We start from the raw sequence: 15,454 nt of genomic DNA, 5'->3' as shown, positions 1-15,454 counted from the left end.
AATTGAAGCAGTCATCAAAAACCTCCCAAGACACAAAAGTCCAGGGCCAGATGGCTTCCCAGGGGAATTTTATCAAACGTTTAAAGAAGAAACTATACCTATTCTCCTAAAGCTGTTTGGAAAGATAGAAAGAGATGGAGTACTTCCAAATTCGTTCTATGAGGCCAGCATCACCTTAATTCCAAAACCAGACAAAGACCCCACCAAAAAGGAGAATTACAGACCAATATCCCTGATGAACATGGATGCAAAAATTCTCAACAAGATACTGGCCAATAGGATCCAACAGTACATTAAGAAAATTATTCACCATGACCAAGTAGGATTTATCCCCGGGACACAAGGCTGGTTCAACACCCGTAAAACTATCAATGTGATTCATCATATCAGCAAGAGAAAAACCAAGAACCATATGATCCTCTCATTAGATGCAGAGAAAACATTTGAAAAAATACAGCATCCATTCCTGATCAAAACTCTTCAGAGTGTAGGGATAGAGGGAACATTCCTCAACATCTTAAAAGCCATCTATGAAAAGCCCACAGCAAATATCATTCTCAATGGGGAAGCACTGGGAGCCTTTCCCCTAAGATCAGGAACCAGACGGGGATGTCCACTCTCACCACTGCTATTCAACATAGTACTGGAAGTCCTAGCCTCAGCAATCAGACAACAAAAAGACATTAAAGGCATTCAAATTGGCAAAGAAGAAGTCAAACTCTCCCTCTTCGCCGATGACATGATACTCTACATAGAAAACCCAAAAGTCTCCACCCCAAGATTGCTAGAACTCATACAGCAATTCGGTAGCGTGGCAGGATGCAAAATCAATGCCCAGAAATCAGTGGCATTTCTATACACTAACAATGAGACTGAAGAAAGAGAAATTAAGGAGTCAATTCCATTTACATTTGCACCCAAAAGCAGAAGATACCTAGGAATAAACCTAACCAAAGATGTAAAGGATCTATACCCTCAAAACTATAGAACACTTCTGAAAGAAACTGAGGAAGACACAAAGAGATGGAAAAATATTCCATGCTCATGGATTGGAAAAATTAATATTGTGAAAATGTCAATGTTACCCAGGGCAATTTACACGTTTAATGCAATCCCTATCAAAATACCATGGACTTTCTTCAGAGAGTTAGAACAAATTATTTTAAGATTTGTGTGGAATCAGAAAAGACCCCGAATAGCCAGGGGAATTTTAAAAAAGAAAACCATATCTGGGGGCATCACAATGCCAGATTTCAGGTTGTACTACAAAGCTGTGGTCATCAAGACAGTGTGGTACTGGCACAAAAACAGACACATAGATCAGTGGAACAGAATAGAGAACCCAGAAGTGGACCCTGAACTTTATGGTCAACTAATATTTGATAAAGGAGGAAAGACTATCCATTGGAAGAAAGACAGTCTCTTCAATAAATGGTGCTGGGAAAATTGGACATCCACATGCAGAAGAATGAAACTAGACCACTCTCTTTCACCATACACAAAGATAAACTCAAAATGGATGAAAGATCTAAATGTGAGACAAGATTCCATCAAAATCCTAGAGAAGAACACAGGCAACACCCTTTTTGAACTCGGCCACAGTAACTTCTTGCAAGAACATCCACGAAGGCAAAAGAAACAAAAGCAAAAATGAACTATTGGGACTTCATCAAGATAAGAAGCTTTTGCACAGCAAAGGATACAGTCAACAAAACTAAAAGACAACCTACAGAATGGGAGAAGATATTTGCAAATGACATATCAGATAAAGGGCTAGTTTCCAAGATCTATAAAGAACTTATTAAACTCAACACCAAAGAAACAAACAATCCAATCATGAAATGGGCAAAAGACATGAACAGAAATCTCACAGAGGAAGACATAGACATGGCCAACATACATATGAGAAAATGCTCTGCATCACTTGCCATCAGGGAAATACAAATCAAAACCACAATGAGATACCACCTCACACCAGTGAGAATGGGGCAAATTAACAAGGCAGGAAACCACAAATGTTGGAGAGGATGCGGAGAAAAGGGAACCCTCTTACACTGTTGGTGGGAATGTGAACTGGTGCACCCACTCTGGAAAACTGTGTGGAGGTTCCTCAAAGAGTTAAAAATAGACCTGCCCTACGACCCAGCAATTGCACTGTTGGGGATTTACCCCAAAGATACAAATGCAATGAAACGCCGGGACACCTGCACCCCGATGTTTCTAGCAGCAATGTCCACAATAGCCAAACTGTGGAAGGAGCCTCGGTGTCCAACGAAAGATGAATGGATAAAGAAGATGTAGTTTATGTATGCAATGGAATATTACTCAGCCATTAGAAATGACAAATACCCACCATTTGCTTCAACATGGATGGAACTGGAGGGTATTATGCTGAGTGAAGTAAGTCAGTCAGAGAAGGACAAACATTATATGTTCTCATTCATTTGGGGAATATAAATAATAGTGAAAGGGAATATAAGGGAAGGGAGAAGAAATGTGTGGGAAATATCAGAAAGGGAGACAGAATGTAAAGACTACTAACTCTGGGAAACGAACTAGGGGTGGTAGAAGGGGAGGAGGGCGGGGGGTGGGAGTGAATGGGTGACGGGCACTGGGGGTTATTCTGTATGTTAGTAAATTGAACACCAATAAAAAATAAATTAAAAAAATAAAATTCAAAGTCAGCCTTTATAATAAGTAAACATAAAAAAAAAAAAAAAAAAACCAGAAACTTATTCCCTCTGAGTTCTGGAGCCCAAAAGTCCAAAATCAAAGGATCATCATAGCTGCATTCCTTCAAACAGTTTTCGGGAGAATCAGTCCTTGCCTCTCCCGCTTCTGGTGGCTACAGGCATTCTTTGGCTTATGGCCGTATCACTCTAATCTCTGCTTCCATGGTCACGCTGGCTCTCCCTCTGTATTTTTTCTTTGTCTTTTATACAGATACTTATCATTGGATTTAGGGCCCATTGAGGGAATCTGGAATTATCTCAAAATCTTTAACCTGCAAAGGTCCTTTTCCAAATGAGGTAACATTCACAGGTTCCAGGGTTTAGGACATGGATACACCTTTTTAGGGGCTACCCTTCAGCCTACTAAAGCTGTTAATATCATAAAAATAGGTAAATCAGAGGCAAGCCTTCCCATGAAGTAAATATCACCTTGCAAGAAATAAAAACAAAACAAAACCCAGAATGCAATCAAGCTTCAATTTATAGGACATACAGGGAACAGAACACAGCAAGGATGCAGTCAACAAAATTCAGGCTGTAGGAAACACCACAGGACAAAAACACAGTTTCTTCAGCAAATAAACTTCAAGAGAGAAAAAAAGTGTTGGAAGAAGGAACCTATGAACGAAAAGAAACCTAAGCAACATCATCCCCGTGCACTATGGAGGCCTTATCTTGTTCCTGAGTTGAAAAGCTTAAATATATGGAATAGTCAGGGAAATTTGATCTCTTATTGTTTTATAAGCATATATTGTAAATTTTAACATGGACAGGTTTTTTTTTAAAAGAGCCCTTGACTTTTAGGTATAAAACTGAAGTATTTATGGATGAATTGATATGTCCGGGACTTGCTTCAGTATAGTTGAGGGTGGAAGAGGTAGATTGGTTTATTGATGAAACGAGACTGGACACAAGGGGACATTTTTGGAAGTTGAGTAATGAGTATATCGGGATATGTTATACTGTTGTCTCTATTCTTATATATGTTTTAATAAAGTTGAAATCTAAAAAGGTTGTAACTAGAAGAGTAATCCTCTTAGCTTTTTCTTCATGGTGATTAGTGAGGCTCTCAGGGCTGTGTCAAGAGCTTTCACAGCTTAAAACTGGAATCCAGGAAAAGAAAAAAACACATTTCCCTTTGAGAGTATGTTTATTCAGCCAGCCTTGCCTGACAAAATTCTCCTAAGTTCTCCTCACCCCATTTCACCCCATCAGTCTGGATTAAATATCACCCTCTTTTATGTTCTCCTAGTACCTTCTACATACATCCACAGTGTATTTAATTGTGTACTGTCTCGTTCTCCCACTTTCTAGATTATAAATTCCTTGAAGATGCTAGCCTTGTTTATTCATCTTTGTTCATCTATATGTTGCCCTCACCTCTACATTTAACATTGGTCTTGGTAAGCTCTCTCAATAAATGGTTGTTGAATGAGCAATAGGGAATTGGGTTTGTGCTGGTAAATAAAATGTGAAATATAACCCCTACTCTCTATGTCTCTTTGGTAAACCATTTTCCCCAGACTACTAAGGTATTCCTACAGAGCTTCTTTAAACTTTTTTTCTTCTTCCGCCCATTCTCTGGCAGAGGTGCTAATGAAACATAAATGAAGGGTAAACACTGTAACAAAATGGAAAATGGGTTTCTGCAAAACCAAATGTTGCTGATTCCCACTCTTTCCCAGGGTATATAGTGCAGTGAAGTCTTTTCAGTTGGCTGTCTATCTGTACTGTTTGTTTTGCTACATTCCGAGTATCAGAGTTCCCTTTCTATATGAATTCCTTTTAATTTATCTTCTAATTAGAATGTAACCTCCTAAGAGCACCTGACTGACTTAGTCCTAGAAGCATGTAACTACTTGATCTTGGGGTTGTTTGTTCCAGCCCCACATTGGCAGGAAGAGAGATTTACTTAAAATGAAGTAGAGATTACTTAAAATGAAAAAAAAAATCACAAAAGACTGTAACCTCCTAGAAAAGGTGTCAAGAAGTACTATAAAAATACTATTTTGTAGGGTGTCTAGCAGGTTCAGGTAGAGCATGCAACTCTTAATCTTGAGGTCATGAATTCAAGCCCCACTTTAGGCTTCAAGCTTACTTTACAAAAAATTTAATACTATTTTGTGCTATGGGTGAGGTCTTCTGGCAGTTTCCTAGTGGATGACGATCTCAATATAGCAGACTTTAAGAAGTCTACAAAACTTTGTTGCTGGGAGAGACCTAAGAGACTACTGTGCTTCCCTGTTTTCATCCCACTGCCCCCATTAAAAAGAGCAACATTTTGTGTAATTGCTATCTTTTTTTTTTTTTTTTTTTTTTTGCTATCTTAAAATATTACATATTATCTAGTCCCAAAATCTGGGCTAGTTTCTAAACTAGTACTTTCCATATTTAGACTATTGAGAAAATAGGACACATAAGTAACGACTGTTATCTAAAATGAAAAAAAAATGCGTACTTACCATTTTCTTTTGATCATATAGTGTTGGATAATTTCTCATTTTTGGAAAGCAGAAGAATAAATATTAAACTGTAAAACATGGTTACTGGACATCATAACCTTATTAAAGTCTTAAAGATACTTTATTTTCTCTTTAGGTGGTACGGGACTATAATCTTCAGCTGTTTTTACAAGAGAATGCTGTATTTCACAAACCCCAGCCCTTCCAGTTCCAGCCCTGTGACAGTGATACTGTAAGGGAATTCCAGATTTTCATTCCATTTGTTTTTAAGCTATGTTTGTGCTCAAATAACTATTGTCCTTGGACTAGACAGAAAAAACTGAGTGTGTCTCCTTAATTTTGTAACAAAACTGTGAGTATACAGAGAAACGGACATTTCTCCTTTCCAAAATGCTACTAAAACCCAGTATCTTTGTGTTAGCAACTTAAATGAGGTTAAGTTGTAAGACATGTAACTAAAAACCTGCAAAATGAACAGAAGGAAGAAGAAATACTCAATAAAAATTTTTTTCAATCCAAATATGAATTATACTTTCTATCCATGAAATTCTTCACATGTACACACTTCCAAAGAAACCAGTGGTTAAATTTTAACCGGAATAGAATCAATAAACAACAGTGAATATGTGCCTGCACGTATTTTGGTTGGCTTTATAAAAAATTACAGGCCCTTTATAATTCCTTTCAGATATTTTAGAATGTCAGAACATTAATATAAATGCCAAATTGGCAATTTTAAAAAACAGACATTAATCATGTATTTTATCCTTGAGTTTATGAAAACTGTTTGCCACTATTTGAATTAAAGAAGATAGAACCAGTATGCTAATTTGATACATTAAATAAAGGATAATCAACTTCTTCAAGTTGAGAAAGCACATGTTGGCATATCTAACACATTCTTTCAATATAGGCAAGCCAAAGAGAGAAGTCAAATTATATTCATAAGGTCTTTTGGTAAACCTAGAATCAGAACCAGGGTAATTTATGAAATCAGAGTTTCATGGTATCAGTTTAGTAGAAACCTTTGCTGGAGATATCTTCATTACTTTTCTTGCATTTTAAGGAGCCCTGTTTGTGGCTATGTAGGAAATCAGCATTTACCTCTAGATTATAACCCTTGCCCTTTATATTAATGCTGTTTTTTAAAAATCAGTCTGCTTTTGCTTAATGACTCAGCAATGTTGTCCTATATAATTTGACTTCTTTATTGGAGAAGAATGAAGCAGGGTATTAGAATATACAGAATACCGACAGGTTTGCTAAGCTTGATTTAAAATTGTGACTAATTCGAAATTATTTTATCTCTCCCCATTTTCCTCAGAAAAATCAGAATTCTAAGAGTAGATAAACTCTCATCTCACTTGTCTAAGGCCCAACTACAATCCTAAATCCTCCTTTGTTTCTAGACACTGTTTCTTAGCTGTGTGTCCCTGTTTGCCTTAAAATTCTAACTATGCTATTTTCTGTCCTTGTGCAATCTTTACTGGGCAGAGTTTAAAAGCTGCCCAACTGGTGGATATTGAGCTCTCCCCTGTCAGTGCTCTGAGAATGACCATAGCTGAGGTATATGGGTGTATGGGTCAAGGGTGGGGGAGATGGGATGTGTGGGTTTGCATGTTAATGAAGGGTGGGACCTGGTATTGAGATTAAAAGTGTGTGTGTGTGTGTGTGTGTGTGTGTGTGTGTGTGTGTAAGGAGCCACTGGATGCTTAAACTGGGGCTTTCCATTTTCTCATATAAATCAAGGATTTCCTTTCCTACTTATAGTGAAAAGATTGATACTTTTTTATTTTTCCTGCAAAAGTCAGAGATGTCCAAATGAAAACATTCAGTAACAATATTACAAGGCTTGAAGTGATTGTACCCTTTTTGGTTTTTTGGCTTATCTTTACTTGCAGATGGATCAAAATTTCTTGTCATTTTATTTTAATATATAATTATTTGGACTCATGCCTTAGGATGATATACCGAAAGAAACTGCCAAAATGGTTTTATAAAGACACAATTATTTCTATTTTTTACAGCCATAGAATTATTTTTTTAAAAAGGTTTTATTTATTTATTCGTGAGAGACACATAGAGGCAGAGACATAGAGGAAGAAGCAGGCTCCTCACAGGGAGCCCAGTGTGGGACACAATCCCCGGACCAGGGATCACGCCCTGAGCCAAAGGCGGATGCTCAACCACTGAGCCACCTAGGGTGTCCCATAGCCATAGAATTAGATTGAGAATCTTAGTGTTTACCATAAGATCATTACAAATGACAATGATCAGTTGCAAGTTTTGTCTGATGGAAGTTAGTTGTTGTCTCATGGTTAACCCTGAAAGATTTCCTTGTCTTTACTTCCGTATAGAGCTGTTGATTTCTATGGTTGTCCTTACTTTATATCCTCAATTACTATTTTTCAGATGATACTAGAAAGTTAGGAATCCTTCCTAGAAAGAGTAATGTTCACCTTTCTTTGCTAAAATGAAAGTTTTAATGTAAGATTATTCTAAAGGATGAGATGTGCCCTAAAATTTCCCTTACTCCCCCCCAAAAAGTGGATGTTTGATTAGGAAAATTGACAAGTACATATATTAGGATCTCAATTTTGGAGAGTCATTCAGCTATCAGGTGGGTCATGCTTGTGTTAGAAACTCATACAGGTGTCATATAATGAGAAATCATGAGCTCTGGAGCAAATCCTGGCTGTGCCATTTGCTAGCTGTGTTTATTTTATTTATATATTTATATATATATTTAACCTCACTGATTCAGCTTTCTCATATATAAATGTTGAAAACCTTAATCGGTTTGAAAATTAAATGAGATACTTAAGCATTTGATTCAATACCTGGCACATAGTAGATATAGAGTAAATGTTGACTATCTTTTTTCCCCTGTCTTTCCATAAGACAAGCATATTTCATTTTTTTAGCTTTTGCCCCTAATTGTTTTAGAAATAGCAAAATATCAAACTCCCTTGAAACTTCTGCTCTCCTTTTTTATTGCATAATATAGATCTCATCAACCTCTTTCTTAGCAGTTTATAAGCCTAAAAGGCAATCTGTGTAGAATAAACAGCAGCCAATACTAACAGTGTCCCTTCTTATCCCTCTTATACTTTTCTTCCTCAGCACCTCTGCCTTGCATACATCTCAGTGTTTGTCCCTTCCATTACCAAAACTAGTGATGTGTACCCTTAAGGACATTTCCTTCAGGTCCTATGAAAAGGACCTCCCATCCTATTTCAACCTGGGATGGGGAATAATATGGGAAACACACACATCCATATATTAAGACAGGAAAAACTGAAGGAAACTTTTTCCCCAAATTTTCTGGTAGGGATGAGAAGACCCTTTCCTCTTTACTTTTCCTGAACTGCAAATAATAAGATCTTCACAGATATCATTAGCTGACATTTTTATCACAGTATCGCAGATATAAAAACTAGCTGACAGGGGTGCCTGGGTGGCTCAGTTGGTTAAGTGTCTGCCTGGCTCACATCATGATCTCAGGGTCCTGGGATCGCCCAGAATTGGGCTCCATGCTCAGCAGGTAGGTTGCTTCTCCCTCTCCTCTACTGCCCCCACTCGTGCTCGCTTTCTCTCTCTCTTTCTCATAAATCTTTTAAAAAATAGCTGACAAATGTCTGATATATGATCTTTTTCCATTATTTTAGCCACTAGTTGTGGTATGTAATTCTTCCATGTAAAGATTAAAAGCTATATTAAGTGGACACTTGCTGTAATTTGGAACTTTTGCACATTAAATTTTCACTTAATTGGATCATTTTATACATCTGTTAAAAATATGTACAATATATGTAAATCAAACTAACATAATGTACACCTTAAACTTTTATAATAATATATGTCAATTATTTCTCAGTAAAACTGAGAAAAAAGTTATTTACCCAAAATTATCCTTGTCTATAAGTGACTACATGGAATCAGTATAAATACAGGGAAATTACTTGAAAATTATCATTGTATAGTGAGTAGCTTTATCGAGACACAGGCAGAGGTAGAAGCAGGCTCCATGCAGGGAGCCAGACATGGGACATGATCCCAGGTCTCCAGGATCAGGCCCTGGGCTGAAGGCGGCACTAAACTGCTAAGCCACCCAGGGTTCCCTGATGGAAATCTTATATTGTATATAGCATTGGCATATGCTGTGTGATAGAGAATTTGTGGAAAATTCTCTTGTGAGTAAATAGGTCGCATCCTCCTACACATATACTGACCACAGTATCCAAAAATTAAAGGCTCTGATTATAAATATGAGTGTTGCTCTCCAGAAACAGCAGTACTGGCTGTCAAGTGTTCAGAGGGCATTGTCCTAAGTTTTTCAGTCTTTCAGAAAGGACTTATTTGGTTTTTTTTTTTTTTTTTTTTTAGAAAATCTACCATCTGTATAATGAGTCTTTGTGCTTTTCTGGATTTAGTGCCTTCTCTAACTACCTACAGGTATCCAGATCTTTCCATTGATGCCTTGGTAATATACTGACACAAAAGAGCCTGGAAGTTCACTTTTTTATCTAGCCTGTGATTATAGCTCTTTTTCTTTTTAAGTTTTTATTTATTTATTCATGAGAGACACAGAGAGAGAGAAAGAGAGACAGAAAGAGAGAGAGAGGCAGAGACACAGGCAGAGGGAGAAGCAGGCTCCATGCAGGGAGCCCAGTGTGGGACTCAATCCTGGGACTCCAGGATCAGGCCCTGGGCTGAAGGCGGTGCTAAACCACTGAGCCACCTGGGCTGCCCCTGATTATAGCTCTTAAAGCAGAGTCTCTGAGAGCTACCAAAATAAAAGTATATTTATCATGTGGCTATTCCAACCAGTCATGGCCAGTCATGCCTCTAGATATGTCTAAAGAGTGTCAAGACACAAGGGTTGTTGGTGATGTTTTTGTTTTGTTTTCATGGCATTACTGAAGGGCATGTTTTTCTCTTAGATTTACCTTTGGTATTCTAATATCTCCATTTTGCTTCCCTGAGAGACTATGCACACTCAACCCAATTATGAGTTCTTATATCTCTTCTAACCAAAAGTACTACTATCCAAGAATAGTCAGAATAAGTTATGATTAATAAAGAGCATTGCTTCACTCCATTCCAAGTTGTGTGAGATATTTAAAATATGTGACTTAGAGGTCCACAATCTCATATCAAAAACCTTTGGGTCAGATGTGTTTCAAAAATTAGAATTTTTTCAGTGCTCATTTCAGCAGCACATATACTAAACTTGGGAGAGTAAGAGAAGTTTAGTATGGCCCCTGCGTAAGGATATCATGCAGATTTGTGAAGTATTCCATATTTTTTAAAAATAAAATTTTTAAAATAAGTAAGATAACATAGATATCATGGATTTTTAGGGGCACATGGCTGGCTCAACCAATAGAGCATGGGACTTTGGGTCTTGAGGTTGTGCATTTGAGCCCCACGTTGGTTGAAGAGATTACTTAAAAATAAAATGTCAAAATTTTTCAGATTTTAGAAGGGTGATCCATATACCATATATTGTATAACACCTTAAGCAGATATGGGAAAGGATCCCATGATCAAGCATAGTATTTTTGTAGTAAAAGGTTTGAATAGTCACACTAAGTGAAATAAATAAAAATTATAAATAGCCTCTCTTTGGTTCAAGTCAGATTTTGCCACAAATGAGCTGTGGCTCTAAACTTCCCTAAAATGCCAATGAATTTCAAAATTATAGGATCGTGAACCAGTATAAATATGAGTACTAGGAATTAATAACCTACAAAAATCCAGATGCTTTTTACTTGAAGAGGCCTTTTTCATAATAAGTAAAAATTAGCTTTCTTGAAATAGTTAACAGTATATTAAGTTTCATAAAAATAGATTAAATATTTAACACAATAAATATATACCAATAAACTGAAAAATACAAGTAGTACAAATCCCTTGAATGAGGGTTAATAACTAGATTGTTCCTGGCATATGGCATTTACTTGACAACCCCAATATTTTCTTTTTTTGAAATTGGGTTGAAATGCTAGTATTCTGCTGTTTTCATGCATAATATATGACCATCTCTTTTTCTCTCTTTCAAGTGGTTATATTTTGTTAACAGACTTTAAAAATAATGACAGTGTTTCTTGTGTGAAATCAACTTTTCTATCTCTACTCACTTTGCCATTCTGGGCATGCTCAAATACCTGTCTGAACCTTCTATGCCCTTGTGTTAATCTTTTTTTTTTGAGGGGGGGGCCTTATGTTAATCTTAAAGTGAACTGAAATCATATCTTGAGAGGATAACTAAGGATAAAATAGTTAAGATGACTTAAAGACTAGTATATCAAGAATAGTGGAATATTAATTTCTGTAGTGTAGTTCTTTAAAGTTATTTAGTAACCTTATGTTTGAAAAGACTATTTAATATTTAAATATATTCTGTAAAAAAATGAGAACTTTAAAAATTTAACATTGCTGGGCTCTGACGGCCTTCTTAAACTCATATGAAACAGTTTGGCTTTTGTTTTTTAAAAACAAAATGAGGGGATCCCTGTGTGGCTCAGCGGTTTAGCGCCTACCTTTGGCCCAGGACGTGATCCTGGAGTCCCGGGATCGAGTCCCACGTCGGGCTCCCGGCATGGAGCCTGCTTCTCCTTCCTCCTGTGCCTCTGCCTCTCTCTCTCTTTCTCTATGTCTATCATAAATAAGTAAATAAATAAATCTTAAAAAATAAAAAATAAAAATAAAAACAAAATGGGGCAGCCCGGGTGGCTCAGCGATTTACCTCCGCCTTCAGCCCAGGGCTTGATCCTAGAGACCAGGGATCGAGTCCCATGTCGGGCTCCCTGCATGGAGCCTGCTTCTCCCTCTACCTGTGTCTCTGCTCCATTCTCTCTCTCTCTCTCTCTCTCTGTGTGTGTGTGTGTGTGGCCCTCATGAATAAATAAATAAAATCTTAAAAAAAAAAGCATACATTCTCTTTAAATAAATAAATAAATACAAACAAAATAAAATCAAAAGATGTCTTACCTCTAAGTAAATGCCTAGCCAAAGTTTCATTCAAAGGAAATTTATATTTTAAAATGTCTTTTTCAGTATTACTGCCTATATCAATTTTATCAATATTAGCATTAACTAAATAGAACAATTAATGAGATAGTATGGTCATAAGATAGCAAGGAATCTAAAGTCAAAGACACCTCAATGCAAGCTCTAAATTCACCACTTACTGGCTTTAGGAAATACATACATCCTTTCTGTCTAGAAATCTATACCTATAAATTGAGAATCTCTATTAGAATTATTTTGAGAACTAAATAATGTATGTAAAGCAGTTAGTACAGAGCTGAAATATGCAACAAATGGTACCCTTTTTTTTAATTAATTTATTTATTTATGATAGTCACACAGAGAGAGAGAGAGGGGCAGAGACATAGGCAGAGGGAGAAGCAGGCTCCATGCACCGGGAACCTGACGTGGGATTCGATCCCAGGTCTCCAGGATCGCGCCCTGGGCCAAAGGCAGGTGCCAAACCGCTTCGCCACCCAGGGATCCCAAATGGTACCCTTTAAAAAAAATTAACGTAGTTCTATAGTTTTCTTTCTTTTTTTTTTTAAGATTTCTTTATTTATTCATTCAGAGAGAGAGAGAGACAGAGACACAGGCAGAGGGAGAAGCAGGCCCCATGCAGGAAGCCCGACATGGGACTCGATCCAAGGTCTCCAGTATCACACCCTGGGCTGCAGACTGTGCTAAACCGCTGCGCCACCGGGGCTGCCCTATAGTTTTCTAATTATAAAAAAGCATAAAGTAGAAAGTTTTCACCTTAACTATCACTGTTCAGATGTAACTACTGAGGGGTACTTGGGTAGCTCAGTCAGTTAAGATTCTTGGCTTCAGCTCAAATCATGATCTTATGGGTCATGGGTTCCAGCAGTGTTGGACTCTGCATTCAGCCAGAAGTCTACTTGAAGATTCTCTCCCTCTTCCCCTCATATGTGCATGCACAATGCACACTGTCTCTAAAATAAGTAAATAAATCTTTAAAAAAAGAAACCTGCACGCACACACACAAAGGTAATCACTGATAATATTTTGATCAATAGCCTCCCAAATCTCTCTCTGCAGGAACATATTTATGTCAATGTGGATATACAACTTTATGTAAATGGATTTCTACAGACTTGAATTTAAACATTTTTTTCTCATTATGTCAAGGATATCTAACATTTGCAACATCTACAGTCCCTCACCATCTCAGAAATTTGACACCCATCTACCCTACTTTACCCATCAAGTAGTTTTTTTTTTTCCATCAAGTAGTTTTTATCAGCACTTCCTAGAATTGTCTTCTGTCATGAATTTAAAATTCCAAGCATATTAAAATTATGTTTTAAGAATTTATTTTATTTTTATAGAGGCTCTTCTACTCTTGGGTTAGGGTAGAATTTCAGATGATGCTAAGAAAAAATTGGAGCTCAGAGCAGTAGCAGTAGAAAAGCATAAATTCTGGATCTCTTTTTTTGGGGGGGGGGGGATTTTTTTTTTTAAGATTTTATTTATTTATTCATGAGAGATACACACAGAGAGACAGAGACACAGACAGAGGGAGAAGCAGACTCCATGCAGGTAGCCTGACGTGAGACTTGATCCTGGGTCTCCAGGATCATGCCCTGGGCTGAAGCCCACGCTAAACCACTGGGCCACCCAGGCTGCCCTTTTTTTTTTTTTGGATTTTATTTATTTATTCATGAGAGACACAGAGAGAGAGAGGCAGAGACATAGGCAGAGGGAGAAGTAGGCTCCATGCAGGAAAATCGATGTGGGACTTGATCCTGGGACTCTAGGATCACGCCCTGAGCCAAAGGCAGATGCTCAACCACTGAGCCACCCAGGCATCCCAGTTTCTGGATCTCTTATCCAGAGAAACACAGTGTTCCTGTTGCTTATAGATAAGGCATGAGTCAGTCTGTTATCTTAAAATTAATTGCAGCAGTAGTAAGAATCATATTTCATCTCATCTTCAAATGTCCTAGTTTTCACGTGAAGAAGCTGAGGCCTAGAGGATATGAAGTAGGTGAAGTATGTTAGCCAGAATGACATTTAAAGAATAAACATACTTCAGATTTCAGTGACTACTTTTTAAGGAAAGAATAAATTTCATAAAATTATAAAAATCCCTTAATTTAGAGATTTTTTTAAAAAGTCCTTCCTCAGACATCCATTTTGAATGGGTTTTGTGGGGGTATTTAAGCAAGAAAAAGGAAACCTTTTATTGTAGAAGTAGGAGAGGGATCTCAACCCTAAAGTCCACTTCAAGAACCTGTATTAAAATGCATGACACAATAAATTAATTCTCTTTCTCCTCTGTTCACTCTGTTCTTCCCTACAAAAATAATCTTTCCTTTATCAGTTAGAAACTAATTCTAATACATTCTAATGCAGTATATTTATTTCTGGTCACCTCTGCAAGCGCCATTACAATAATCTGGTGGCCTACTCCTCACTTTAGAATGAGGGTATTAGGTTTTACTTGACCAAACTTTATTGAGGGTTCACATCCTCAAATTGCCTAAAGATAAACAGGAACCATGCCAGCAGTCACAGTATAATGCAATATTAGCCTCTAAGTAGTCGCTCAGTAAATGTCTAACAAATGAATAAATTAATACAATGTAAATATGTCAATGAAGAAGCCCCCTGAGTCTGTCTGCGAAATCAGGGAAGATTTCACATAGTGCTTGAACTGAGATTTGAAGAACAATAAAAAAAAAAAAAACAATAAGGAAGTTGTTTTACCCAGAGGGAACAGCATAGGTTTGTGTTTAGATTTACATTATTTTCCAGGAAAAGACCCATCTGCTTCTGTAATGTTTTTTTACTAAAACTTGTATGATTTCTAAAATCAGATGTTTCCAAAGATCTCAAGAATCACATTTAGTTGACCTAACTTATCGAATACCCAAGCTGACAAATAAATTAGAAACTACCTATCCTATACTTAAAAGTTGATAGGAGAACAGCCCGGGTGGCTCAGCGGTTTAGCACCGCCTTCAGCCCAGGGTGTGATCCTGGAGACCCAAGATCGAGTCCCACATCAGGCTCCCTGCATGGAGCCTGCTTCTCTCTCTGCCTGTGTCTCTGCCTCTCCCTCTCTGTGTGTCTCTCATGAATAAATAAATAAAATAATAAATAAATAAATAAATAAATAAATAAATAAATAAATAAATAAATAAGAAAATTTGATAGGAAGGGGACACCTAGGTAGCTCAGCGGTTGAGCATCTGCCTTTGT

The 15,454-nt window shown here is 37.2% G+C and overlaps 1 protein-coding gene and 1 non-coding gene across 7 annotated transcripts in view; both read left to right on the top strand.

Annotated features, from left to right (window-relative positions):
- Positions 1-15,454, top strand: part of FCHSD2 (FCH and double SH3 domains 2) — a 334,052-nt gene that overhangs the window by 260,893 nt on the left and 57,705 nt on the right. For 5 of the 6 annotated variants that reach the window (XM_072794507.1, XM_072794506.1, XM_072794505.1 and 2 more), the window contains 2 exons: positions 5,331-5,426; positions 6,689-6,760. In XM_072794507.1, coding sequence (XP_072650608.1) covers positions 5,331-5,426; positions 6,689-6,760 — 168 coding nt within the window. The remainder of the gene's footprint in view (positions 1-5,330; positions 5,427-6,688; positions 6,761-15,454) is intronic. The other variant, XM_072794509.1, reaches the window with a different exon arrangement.
- Positions 10,398-10,503, top strand: LOC140615679 (U6 spliceosomal RNA). Its single transcript, XR_012016162.1, has one exon. It is a non-coding gene; the product is annotated as a U6 spliceosomal RNA (small nuclear RNA).

Source organism: Canis lupus, chromosome 23 (assembly GCF_048164855.1).
Source record: "Canis lupus baileyi chromosome 23, mCanLup2.hap1, whole genome shotgun sequence".
Taxonomy (NCBI): domain Eukaryota; kingdom Metazoa; phylum Chordata; class Mammalia; order Carnivora; family Canidae; genus Canis; species Canis lupus.
Note: the sequence above shows the minus strand (reverse complement) of the source record. Positions and strands in the feature narration are given on the sequence as shown.